General features: G+C 40.4%; 1 protein-coding gene across 1 annotated transcript in view; it reads left to right on the forward strand.

Annotated features, from left to right (window-relative positions):
- rttn (rotatin) overlaps positions 1-12778 on the forward strand; it is a 36197-nt gene that overhangs the window by 8034 nt on the left and 15385 nt on the right. Inside the window, exons 13-28 of the mRNA XM_037079410.1 lie at positions 396-508; positions 593-719; positions 1048-1173; positions 2534-2650; positions 3214-3353; positions 3958-4129; positions 4218-4317; positions 5727-5812; positions 6431-6548; positions 7196-7292; positions 7386-7451; positions 7855-8046; positions 9047-9289; positions 10019-10175; positions 11643-11809; positions 12411-12630. Coding sequence (XP_036935305.1) covers positions 396-508; positions 593-719; positions 1048-1173; positions 2534-2650; positions 3214-3353; positions 3958-4129; positions 4218-4317; positions 5727-5812; positions 6431-6548; positions 7196-7292; positions 7386-7451; positions 7855-8046; positions 9047-9289; positions 10019-10175; positions 11643-11809; positions 12411-12630 — 2241 coding nt within the window. The remainder of the gene's footprint in view (positions 1-395; positions 509-592; positions 720-1047; positions 1174-2533; positions 2651-3213; positions 3354-3957; positions 4130-4217; positions 4318-5726; positions 5813-6430; positions 6549-7195; positions 7293-7385; positions 7452-7854; positions 8047-9046; positions 9290-10018; positions 10176-11642; positions 11810-12410; positions 12631-12778) is intronic.

Here is a 12778-nt window from a genome sequence, read left to right on the forward strand (position 1 = left end):
TGCATAGTGCGCCTTTAACTGAATTGTTATAAAGTCATTCAACCATGTGTTACACTCATCATCATTGAATAAGTACAGATCACACAAACACAAACTTAAATGCGACCTTCTTTCACATGGAACATACTCCTTTTTGAAAACTGCTTTGAAACCTTTTAAATCTGCTTTACAGCTACCTACTCTATGATAATATTATTTCAGCGCCTGTGTAATCTGGCAGACTAATGGAAAAATAATGTGTCACGCCAGATAAACATGTTAAATGTTATCTAATTTGTTGATAAGCCAATAGCAGTCAGCAAAGTGAATATATGCTGATACTGATGTTTTCTGATATATCCATGTCTCTCTACATCATTTCTTTAGTTTATTCATTGATGTATTTCTTCATCAAGGGAGAAAAGAACTGGTTGGATCTACTGGAGTTGGCGGACCAAGCAATAGACGGCCTCCCATTTCACCATCACTTACCCATTGTCAAGGAATGTGTTAACATGTCTTCCTACCTGTAAGCTGAATTCACAGTTTATCTCAATGCATTTAAAAATGTAAGTATTTTGATGCTAGTTTAAGTCCCTTTTCGGTTTACCAGGTGGAAGTTTGATCAGCCCAGCCCCCTCCTCCAAACAGAGAGCCAGAAACTCCTCCTTAAGCTGCTGTCCCATCCCTTGCTGCCTGTCAGGATGGAAACATATGAACACTCTTTAAACCTGGTCAAGGTCAGAGCGAGCTACCTTCTAGATGCTCTGTGTTTAAATTAGAATGTGTGGGTAAAATTATGGCTGCTGAAGCCATAACGTGGCTGTGTTTGGTGGGGCACTCATATGTAAATAAGTAGGTTGAAGATGGATGAATCAAGGATCTTTGACAGGTTGCTGTTAAAAACCCACTTGACATTTGAAATCAGTCTCCCTCTTCATTTTTTACTAACCACCATCTAGAGTACATGGCTACATTTAAAGTGAATTGGAGCTCTTGTATGCGAGCACAAGTGAGAGGATAGCGATAATTTATGATGTGCTTCGGTGTGATTACATACACCCCTAGGACTGCCTTGGCATCCAGAATGTGTCACGACTGGAACCAGGAGCCTGCAGTGGAGTCAACTTCCTTCTCCACCGCAGGGTGCTCTATGAAATCAGCGCTTTTGGACTCCAGGATTCTGCAGAAAAGGTAGGCCAACATGCCTCTGGTATTCATATTAGAATAGAGCTGCAACGATTACATGATTAATCAGTCTATCAATGGAAATAAACTGGCTAATATTTAAATGATAAATAATTTTTGTCATTGTTTTTAAGCAAAAACATGTCAATGTCAAGATTTTCTGCCTTTCTTTGTCAGTTATGAGGATAAATGAAAAGTCTTTTGGCCTTGGGCTTCTGGTTGGACAAAAGAGCAATGTGAAGACATTTTTTATAAACTTTAAAGTATTGTGGAAAACCCCCCAGCATATTAACTGCTAATGAATGTAACTGTTCCAGTGCTCTATAAGAATCAATTTAAAGATTTGGAGTAGGGCTGCACCTATGATAATTGTGATTGTCGATTTATCTGTGCATTGTTTTCTAGATAGATCAATTAGTTATTTGATCTATAAAATGTCAGTAAATAGTGAAAAATGACAATTAGTGTTAACTAAAGCTCAAGCTGACATCCTCAAATATTTTTTTTGTCAGCAATTCTTTTCATAGTTGACAACAAATCAGTTAATTGATTTGTTGATTTTGTTGATTTGTTGATTTGTTGATTTAGTTGACAACAAATCAGTTAATTGATTTGTTGTCAACTATGAAATACGAATTGATGAATTGAATCGATTAATCGTTGGCGCTCTACTCTGCTGCAAGGTCACTCTGGCCACTTTTTTATTTAGTTAGTTTAAGTCTGGATTGGAAGAAATAATTCTAATTAATACACAAAGTAAAGGATTCTTGTTTATTTTGTGTGTTTGTAACACTGTTGTACATTACTTTAAGCTAGGGCTGCAATGGTTAGAAAAAGGATAATCATTTAATCCAGCTTTTAAAGGCACAATATGTAAGAACTGACCACTGACCACTTCAAATTCATACTAAAAGCAAATTGGGACAGTATATCACTAGATTAACCGCTAACTGTTGCTAACTGTAGTTATTTAGTAATAAGTAAAATCTTACGTATTGCACCTTTCATTTTAAGGACTTGCTACTTTTTTTTTGTCATTTATGATATCAAAGGAACAGTCTGGATTTTTGGACTGTTGACTGGCTTGAAAAATTACAAATTGACGTCACTTTGGGTTCTGGGAAAATGTGATGACCCTTTTTCACAATTTTTGGACTGTTGTAGGCTAAACATTTAATTGTGAAAATAATCTGCAGATTAACTGATAATTAATATAGTCGTCAGTTGCAGCCGTCATGCTGAAATGCCAGTGTTCTCACGTGTCATGTGATTTATACGTTAAAAAGTCTGTCACTCACGGTACTTGCTTGTAAATGTTTTATCAGCGGTGCCTTTGTGAACTCAGCAGTTTACCTGTGATCTATAGGTGAACGTCGCTGCCAAGGATATTCTGCTGTTTCTGCTCAAGGGACGATTGATGATGACAGCATCAACCTGGGACAGATTCAATGAGGCACTTTACCCGGTCATGCCCATATTACAGGTGGTGTGCTCTCTGTGTGGAAAAGCTGAGTTGTATTTGTACTGCAGAGCTCATGAAGCCACATCACGTTTCGAACTTATTACATTATATTTATGGAGCGGAGGGAAGTGGTCTATGTTCTCCGCAATCAAAACAACTATGATCAAAAGTGCAATTTTAGCAGCTTTGGACCACAAAAGACTGCATATTGAGCTGCCAGAGAGAAAAATTTAGTTATTCTCTCATTTACATATTCTGTGCTATATTGTTTCCTTTTTGTGGAGGAAAAAAAACCCACAAGCTTTATTAATTGTTCAGTTTCAGGCAACAGAAAGCCTCGAAATTCTTCATGAATATACATGAGATTTTGACTAGGCTGTCAAGTGTGATTTAATTCAAGGAGGCCATTCAGAGATGGGCCCGCCGTGTCAACAAGAGATGAAATGAAACCACCCGTAATCAAAGCGATGCATATTTTATTTACTGTTGTTGTTGCTTAGCTGGAATTCCCCATTGTTCGCTCCATTGTCTGCCAAGGCAGTCTGAGAATTGTGTGTGTGTTTATGCCTCTGTGTGTGTGGCAGGGTTACACCAGCACTGAGGAGTCACTGGGAAACTGCGTCCTGCTGATAAGTGATGTGTCGGACGTGGCAAGAGACGATGTTTTTCCAAGCACCGCCAAGCTCAAAGCAGCGCTCCGACTCCTTTTCACCAAACAGCCCACGTGAGTCTCTTTGTCTTTCTTTTGTCAGTGTTTGTATTCGTGCCTCGTTTGGTTGTTTTCTGCTTGCCCAGATGTGTGCGTGTAACAGAGATGTGCGTTTGTGTGTTTGTCAGCGATGCTATGTGTCTTCTGTGTGAAGCTGTTTGACGTCAGGTCTCAGAGTTTTTTTGTCAACTCCTGAGAGTTTTGAACATATCCTGCTCTTCAACACTTGATGTGACAGACATATTACCACTGTCGGTTACTTTTAGCTGAAGTGCTCATCAAGTCATCTAAATGCTCTGTGAGGCCTGTGTAAAACAGCCTTGAAGTCCCAGTCTATGAATATTAATAGAGATGGAAATTAACACCAGACACTGGCCAGGAAGCAAGCCCTGGTCAATTTTGGCAACAGCTAATTGATTTGTCTGCCATGCCAGCCTTTTTTTTCCACTGACCAGTCACCAATTGGATGTCATGTTTGAAAAAAAAAAAGAAGTAGACAAAAAGGCTTGCTTTAGCATCTGAATAGATCTTTTGCATATAGTTTTTAATCTGTGATTAAAACTGTGATTATGAATTAAATATCGAAACTTCAGTTTGTATAATTCCTGCTTATTAACAGTGTGAGAATAGCAGCAGTGCAACAAATCCTGCCCCACCTAACCAGCAATGATGATGCCGCCACAGCCAGATCAACCCTGGATCAACAAGTGATCTCCTCCCTCCCTAATCTCTACTGTGTCAGAAACCCTTTAGACATCATGCTGGACACCAGCAACAAGTCTGTCCTTAAGGTATATATCCACATATTCTTTAACAAACACTTAAATCCACTTACTGGATGAATTAGCACTTATTTAATGTGTGTTTAATGATGGCTAGGTGGAGTCTGTGGAGAAGCTGTTTTGCATCCTGTCTTCGGACAATGTTGACATCTCCCTGAGGAGGTCGGCAGCAGAGCAGCTTTCAGTAGTGCTGCAAGGTGAGCTATCTGTTAAAGATGCTAACATTGATATACAGACTTTTCTGAAGAAAAAAAAAATCAACTGTATTGTTTTAATCCACTTTCATGCTGAATCTCGGCATGCACATTCTACTACTTTAAAACCAACCTTTAAGCCTGCTTCTATGTTCTATGGGCTATTAGATAAGGAATAATCCATGATGTGGTGTCTGTTTTCATGAATTAATGGATGATGTGGAGGCCAGTGGGCATTTATTACCTGGTCATCATGCCAAAGAAAGAAAAATGAAGATAATTAATTTCTTCTCGTTAATTAACAATTCAAACTTTGATTACTATTCCAGTAAACAGGAAGAACATTAAATGCACCTCAGCCATGGGGGATAAACTACTCCTGTCAGCTCATTGAACACTTTGGATCATTTATTAGCCTGAAAGCTAACACAATGCGAGCAAGATTCAAAGTCAATAAAACTGCTTACGATTGATGAACAGTAAACATAATTGAAAAGGATGTTGTACAAGAAGACTGTCTAGCTATCTAGCCATGTCATCGTCTAAGGAAGTTAACTGTTGGCTGTCGACCTGAATAGCGAATGAGACGTGAGATGATGGGACAGTGCCATCCTGTTATGTTTGAAGGATGACACACTGAAGGACACTATATTCTTTTTTTTTTTTTCCATAAAATGTATGTCTAACCCCAATGTATCTGCAGCCAGCTGATGCCACTACCACTCTTAAGACTTTAGTATATTAATATACATAGAACAGTGACCAGACAGTTTGACTGCTTCTGTAGTTTCATGATGTCAGTAAATTAGGAGTTAATTGACAAATTGCAGCCAATCAGAGGTGTGTGTTCACCCAGGCTATGGTATAATCACCTTTCAGATCAAAATGCACATTTTGAGGCATGTTTTGATAGAATAGAGTTGAAAGTTTGTATTGTCTTTGTACAAGTACAACAAAATTAAGTTTGCAGCCTCCACACTCTCTAATGCTATAAAAAAAACAGTCAAACTCTAATTTTCATTGTTCCCGGCAAGAAATTGCGTATCAGCAGAATGCACTCGCTAACAGTTCACATCCCTCATATATTTGTTTTGAGAATGACATTGAGTTTAATCTTCCACAACAAAGTGCCTGAATAATAAACCGCATAAAAAGCAGGTTGAAAGTCCAAAACGGAGTTTGAGATGAACATTTCTGCAGTTAATAAAAAATGAAAAAAAAAGAAGAGCTTAAAAACTTTGTGTGATAAGTGAGCGCTCTCCCCTTGTGCAAACTACAATTTGAATTGAGTGCAGCAGAGTTGGTGCCTTCCCACCACCATATGTTTTAGGCAAGCACAGAAAAGCAAATATTTGAGGATTATGCAAATGTTTATTGTAAGTATATTGAATTGTTCTCCCACTTCCCTGCAGACACAACAATGCACCCAGTGCTGAAGAATCTCGGAATAACTGACAAAGTCATTTCTTTCATTATGGAGAGTGTAAACGGCAACAAGGTAAAAACAAACCTGCTTTGGCAGAGTGATGAATAAATGTGTGCTCAAGGAATTGCTGTTGAAAGCCAAATAAAGCAAACTCTGCATCTCATAAATGCGGCTCCATGTGCTCCCATTTGTCTAACTGTCCTCGTTTAAATGTGCTCATGTGAGTGCATGTGTTGCCAGCGGATGTGGAGGGAACCCGCTGAGGCGTGCGTGATGGAAGGATGAAATGGCCTGTATTAATAGTGTCGGACAGGCCCTGGTCAGCAGTGAATTTTGCCCTCTGGTTATTGCAGTCTGCTGATCATTTCCAGGCCTTGAATCAGAGGCTGCTAACAGGGGTAATCGTCCAGCATGTCTGGCTACTTGGCGGTGGAGGAACACGGCCACAGAGAACAACTTGTCTCAGTTAACAAGTGTGTTTAAAGGGAAAGCCTTCAGGTAGCGTTTGTTCTATGACTTCTATGCAGTCATAGCATTTGGGTTTACTTCATGTGACGAGACAGTTAAGAGACAGTGTGCATTTGTGTATGAGAGATGTCTTGGCAGGAGGAGAAAGAAAGCGAATATGTGTGTTTGTTTGTGTTTTCCCTGCAATTAAACACTGACTGCGTATGTTGCTGTTCTCCCCAGAGATTAGATTGCCTGCTGGAGCCTTGTGTATGTATCCTGAGGAAGCTGGTGTATGCAGATCCGTCTCTGAGGCACAGCCTGGCACAGCGCAACCTCCTGCTCCTCATACTGCTCAGGGGTACGTTCACAAGACAACTCATTAAGTAACAGCTATACGCGTTGTGTTGTGTGGCCTGGGGGCGCGTTCTCAAAAAAGAGATGACAAGTCATCCGTCGTTGCATAGCTTTCAACCATGTTGTCACACTGCAGTAAGTGGCACATTAGTATGATGCAACTTGTTGCTTTGGAGCTCAGCTCAACATCAGTGCATTGTTCAGGGCTTTGTATGCAGTGGTTTTACATTTTTGTTGCATAATTTGTAGCTTAATTGTCTGTCACCCATTGTAAATTAGCAGGAAGTTGATTTAGGTTTTAACATCATGATTGTGATTACTGTATGTTCATAAATTTAATTGACTTTAAGTAGTATAGTTTAGTAGTTTAGTTTATAGTTTGGGGCATTATCAAGTGGTTTTATAGACTACAAATGTGATGTTTGTCCAGCTCAGTTTTAATCAAATTGCAGAGTTATTATAATATCATAATGTAATCAAAGTCTGATGTGGGCTGGCAGGCTCGTTGGAGGTTTCCAAACTTTGATTTTGAAATGAGCCTTTAAGTGTTTGTCGCTCTAATGGAATTTAAAATGCTTATGAATGTATTCATGAGGTTGAGTGCAGGGTGTGGTTCTTATGCAATTTGCTCATGTCGTGTCTTCATTATAGCATCCTTGATACTGTGGGAGAGCAAAAGCAGTGGAAGTGAGATTGCCATCCTGATGAGTTTACTGCTCTTCGATGAGATTGCCAGCATTGAAATATGGTGAGCTTATTTGTCCTCTCTCTGAGCTCTCCATGCATCTTGAATAAATATTCAGTATGTTTTTGTACTACCTGTTTGTTTGTGTCACATCAGGTCGGACAAAACCAGTGCAGATGTGACCCTCGCACCGTTCTCGCTGCCTCTGTCGGTAATACGCAGGTAAACTGATCTGTAACCAGTAAACATTTGTATTTCTTTTCTCTGATCAACAGCACTTCACAAACAATTTTCCACCAATTTTCCCTCTAGCGTTGCAGTGATATATCAGTTTTAAGGTATACGCGGTATGAAGAATAGCATTTATCATACCTTGTGCATTTGTTTATCTATGGTATTGAATTCTACTGTATTAGTGTAATTAAAAACATATATATTTTGTATACATTATATTTTGTTTGACCCAAAGAAACAATGTTTTCATTCCTTTACCTGTCACTATAACTCATAATATTAATGATAATGTTAATAATTATCTAATACCCTAAACCATGATCCCATGACATTGTGATATTATTGGAGACGGTTATTTTACTGTGATAATGTCATACCGTTGCAACCCTAGGTACAACATCCCATTCCAGGCAGCGACCCATCACGCTGTCAGCCCATACTGCTGTGTCCTGCCGTCGTCCTCCGACCTCCTGACCCTGGCACCTGCTCGCCGAGCCCTGCAGGTGGCCTGGAACACTGCGTGGCATTCTGGGATAGACAACCTCCTGGAAGAGCTGCATGGCGCCTGTACCGAAGATACTGAGTAAGAAAGCAGCGGGGTTTAAGCGTCTTCTTAGATCATTACTAGAGTCTCATTTTTATCATTTAATGTAAGATTTGAGAACAAGGTTTCTTTCTTTCGACGCTTCACTGTAGAAGAACAGACTAACAATTTGTAGTTATTTGTTCATATATAATATGTTAGAGGTCTGAATACTCAATTTTGTGGCTGCAATATCGATATGAGGGAGTTAAAACTTTGAGAGTGCAATTGGCTGATATTCTTTGATGTTACAGAATATAACTAGATCAGCACAATATGGTGTTAAGGAATGAAATGCGAGAGAAACTGTCCAGAAAAGATTTTTTCCAAAGTTTAAAGAAGCATCCTGCTACATATCACTCCCATTCAGTGTTCTCTCAAGTGGAGAATTGCAGTAAAGAATTAGTTTCTGAGGCTTGCCATCTTGTGTTTCATCCGTCTTCATTTACCTCTAATGTGACCTAATTCAAACAGATGAGATTGTCTCTCACACAGCTTAAACCAGCTTGATTACAGCAAAGAAGTTTAAAGCACACCATAGATGGATCAATCCACCTTGAAACTACATTTCATACAGCGCTATGATTGGGAGAAGGGTGCTTGTTCAAGATGGATTAGTCAGTGACGTTTGAGTGGTATCATAATCAAACTTTGCAACTTCTGATCTGATGATATTGTTGTTGTTTTTTTTTTTATATAAGTTTAAAATCTTTTTTCGCTGCACTGTTATGACATAATTTTGACAACTTTCTCGAATATTGCTGGTACGTTGCTTTCCTGCTGCTTGAGTCAGTCCCGAGCAGATCTCAGAAAATATCTCTTCAGATGACTCATAAATGTCTCGTCCCTCCAGATTGGTGATCAAATATGTTTGTTAATGCAGTCATTAGTATGCCTCTGAAGATGCTACTTATGCAACACTCTTGTCAGCACATCAATAGTCATGCAATCTGATTTCGAATACATTTCTCTTAACCATTTGCATTTTTGCTCCCCGCAGATTTCATCCCGACTTAAAGCTGTCAGAAGCACAGGTTCTGATGCTGCGGGCGGCGCATCTTCCCACCGCACTGCCGGACTGCATCCGGGCAATTGCCACGGCGGCAGGACACAGCTCGGTGACCTCTGCCCTCTCCGGGCTCGGCCTCTATTTACTGATTGACAGACTGGCCTTCCCTCACATCCCCACACACAGCTGCAGAGACACCCTCTCCTCCCTCAGTTGGCAGGCAGCATTGACCAGGTACAGATTCACGCACACATGGTAATAACCGAGTGAGTAGATATGTCTCGCTAAGTTTTATGAATTAAGCAAATTACAGAAGGATTTAATGACATTAGTATGACTGCTGCTGTTGAACAAAACAGTACTCACTGTGAACCAAAAAGCTCAGCGAGCACAATATGGCTTTTTTCTTTTGGTCATAGTAGGAAGAATTTACGTGAATTGAACAGTGTTGGAAGCCTTTTCTGCCTTCCCTCAGAAAGTATGATGCCCTTTTGATATCTTTGACAAAAAGTTTGAGTGAGTTACTTTTGTTTTTCTGCTTGGCATCAATTGTCCTTATGTAAGTTTTTATTTGCTTGAAGGACAATTTTTTTTTTTTAATCTCTGTTATTATCCTTAAAAATGTCTTTGTTTGGCTTTGCTTGCTAATCTTATCCTAAGCTTGGCCTTTAAACATTTAAATGATTCAAATGTGATGTTTCAGTCGTGATGGAAAAAGAAAGAGCAAGCATTATGCACATTCAAGTACATTCAGGTGTGTCAGTTAATTCAGTTAATTTAATCAGTTTATCACCACCTGTATTCTACTGCGGCAGCATATGTCTGACACCTTTCCTTGGTGTGTACATTGACATCTTTCCTGTTCAATCATCCCTGTACCTGCAAGAAAAATAATGAGTATTGAGCACTTTCCTTTGAAGCACATTTTCTTCCTCCTCTTCCTCTGTCTCTGCCTCCCTGCAGGTTTCTCCAGGTGTGTCCAGCCTCTGTGGAGGACGAGAGGTTGCTAGTGGGCATTGTTGCATTTTTGAATGCCTACTTCAAACAGATACGCACCGGGTCTGCATCTGACCCCGAGGACAAGGACCTGCGCTGGATACTGGAGCTCCTTCTCAACCAGGTACAAATAATTTACACTGTCTTGACAAGCACCAAAGTAAAATTTCACTACAGTGGTTCTTTAAGGTTTTGGCTTCAAGGGATAGTTGAGTACTTTTTGAGTATCGGTTTAAGTTACAGCGTGGACTACTGTGTACTACTGTATTTTGCTCTGTGGCGAGCGTACGCGTTTGTAAAATATGTGTGCGTGTGCACCTCTGTTAGCTAGTAATCTAGTTAGGCTCTCTCGTCTCCAGCACAGAAAGTTATATACCTGTAATCAAAGCTTGAATAAATCGCACACCGTCAGACAAGTCAAACATATTGCTCTCTCATAACGACAGAAAAATAGTATCATAGGGTTCCACCTCAGACCTGCGGCACAGATTATTTCCTGAGCTCTCAACACAGAATTGGAGTGATATTTTCGCCTGAGGAAAAGAATAACCGCACTGTTTTAGCGGGGAGAGCTACTTTTAGGATTTAATCAGTCTCACCTTGGCTTTCTCATTAATGCGTGTGTAAACAATAAGCCCTCCCCTGGCAGCTAAAGCAGACTCAGATTGAATGCCTGGTAGGGGTGAGGAGCTCTGCTCTGCGCCGACTTTTCTGTAATTACTGAGCTGTTTCGAGAACATCTGTCGCTCTCTACACTCACATAAACTATCTACTCCATGTGTACCGCTCACTAAGAAATTCTGCATGTTAGGCAGTCTTAGATCTGAGTTTTTTCAGGGAAAGGTGGGCGGTGTTGAGAAGGAGGTGCTTGCGAATTCACATGTTGGCTTCCTCTACATCTTCCCTCCATGGGTCAGTTTAATTGAATTTAGAAAAGTGGGCAGATAAGTATTGGTTTATGGTTAATACTCATTAATCCACATCAGTTAAAGGAGCACCTTGTAGTTTTGGGGAAGAAACTTTAATCAGAGGATAAAGATCTTCACCAGCTGATTTTTTTTAATGCCCAAACAAACTAAATAAACAAACTCTTTGTTTTGTTTTGTGGACCCTGCCACCTTCCTAGCCTCAAACTGAGAACGGCTTGTTTATTCAGTTAAATAATATTTCTGAGTTTCTATTATTACCTCATTAACAGTGTAAATATTAAAATAGTGCTCCTTTTAATAATCCATCTGAACAAGGGGATGTACTATTAAATCATGTATATGGACAGTACAATCAAAAGAAGACAAAGCTGGTGAAGACGTTCATAAGGTGTCAAAACAAACAAGGAAAATTGAGTAAGAAGAGACAAGCTAATGTCCATTATCACATTTAACAGGCCCTATGTAACAATTTGCAGCAATTCACATGTATTAATCACTTTATATTGGCCACCTGTGATTATGGCGTGAAAAATGATCTGCCTCGTCTTTCTTAGTCTCTGTCACCTAAACAAGCCTGTAGATGAAGAAGTTCCTGTTAAAATGCGAAACATCCAAAAGAACTACTTAAAATTTAAAAAGCAACTCATCTGTCAATCATCCAGGAGACAGAGTCCCTCCTTAATTTGCTGCTCGGTGTGGAGACCCAGACCTCAACTCAGAGCCCGGGGGAGTCAGAGGAACTGAAGAGCCACGTCAGCCAGAGGCTCCAGAGAGAACTCACCAGCTTCTTTAACCTCCTGCTCCAGCGGCTGGCGTGCACCACCGACAGGTTGGATGATTTCACACAAAAACACTGCAAAAAGACAGGTGATAGGTGCATCATTTTGAAAGATAATTTCATTACCTGCAGTATGATACTAGAACAGGTAGGAATTTACTTATCAAACATACAGTGAGGAGCTCAATTCTGCATTGACTGCAGGAGTAGCTCAGGGCCACAGAAGCACAGTTGACCTTCCAAGACCATATTTCTGCCGGTGTTGTTCCACATTATTTCCTCATGACTTCTTCTTTAAAAATGAATTAAAGAATTTCAGGTCTTACTCTGTTAGTGTATTGGAAAGTGAGTACATGTTTATGTAATTCTATTCAGACTTCCTTTAGGGTTAAAAAATTGATTAATGTCATCAGGAGGAAAAAAGATACTGAAGTGGTCTTCCCCCTCTATAAGGAATATGTAGCTCATTTCTGAGGGAAATCCAGCTAGCTGAGTCATTTGGAACAAGAAAAAATGAGTGTCAAACATATAAATGCTAAAACATATGGTATGCTAATTGTCAACATTGTGTTTTCCTTTTTCCTTTCTTTCCTGCCCTCCTGTCTGTCTGGTTCTTCACTCTTTTTCACTCTGTCCTTCCCTGTCTGTCCAGGCTATGTCTGGCATTAGCAGGCCCCTTCAAGAGCCAGCTGGCAGTCCGCTTGCTTCAGAGCCTGCGGGTGTCTGACGCCCCGCGCTTCTATGGCCTTCCCAGCCTGGAGAGGACACTGCAGGGCATGGTCAGCCTGACTGCCCAGCCTGGCTGGAGCTCCCACTGCCCTGACCTGGAGCCAGCCTCCCTCTGCTCCAAGTATCTCAGCGGGCTATTAGAGGTGTGTGCGCACGGTGTGTGTGTGTGTGTGTGTGTGTGTGTGTGTGTGTGTGTGTGCGTGCGTGTGGGTGTGTGTGTGAAGTTCTGTGTGCATATGTTCATGTGTTGCGTGAGCATACGCAAGGCTCAGAGCTGATACTGCCGACAGA

The sequence above is a fragment of the Acanthopagrus latus genome, chromosome 19 (assembly GCF_904848185.1).
Source record: "Acanthopagrus latus isolate v.2019 chromosome 19, fAcaLat1.1, whole genome shotgun sequence".
NCBI classification, from domain to species: domain Eukaryota; kingdom Metazoa; phylum Chordata; class Actinopteri; order Spariformes; family Sparidae; genus Acanthopagrus; species Acanthopagrus latus.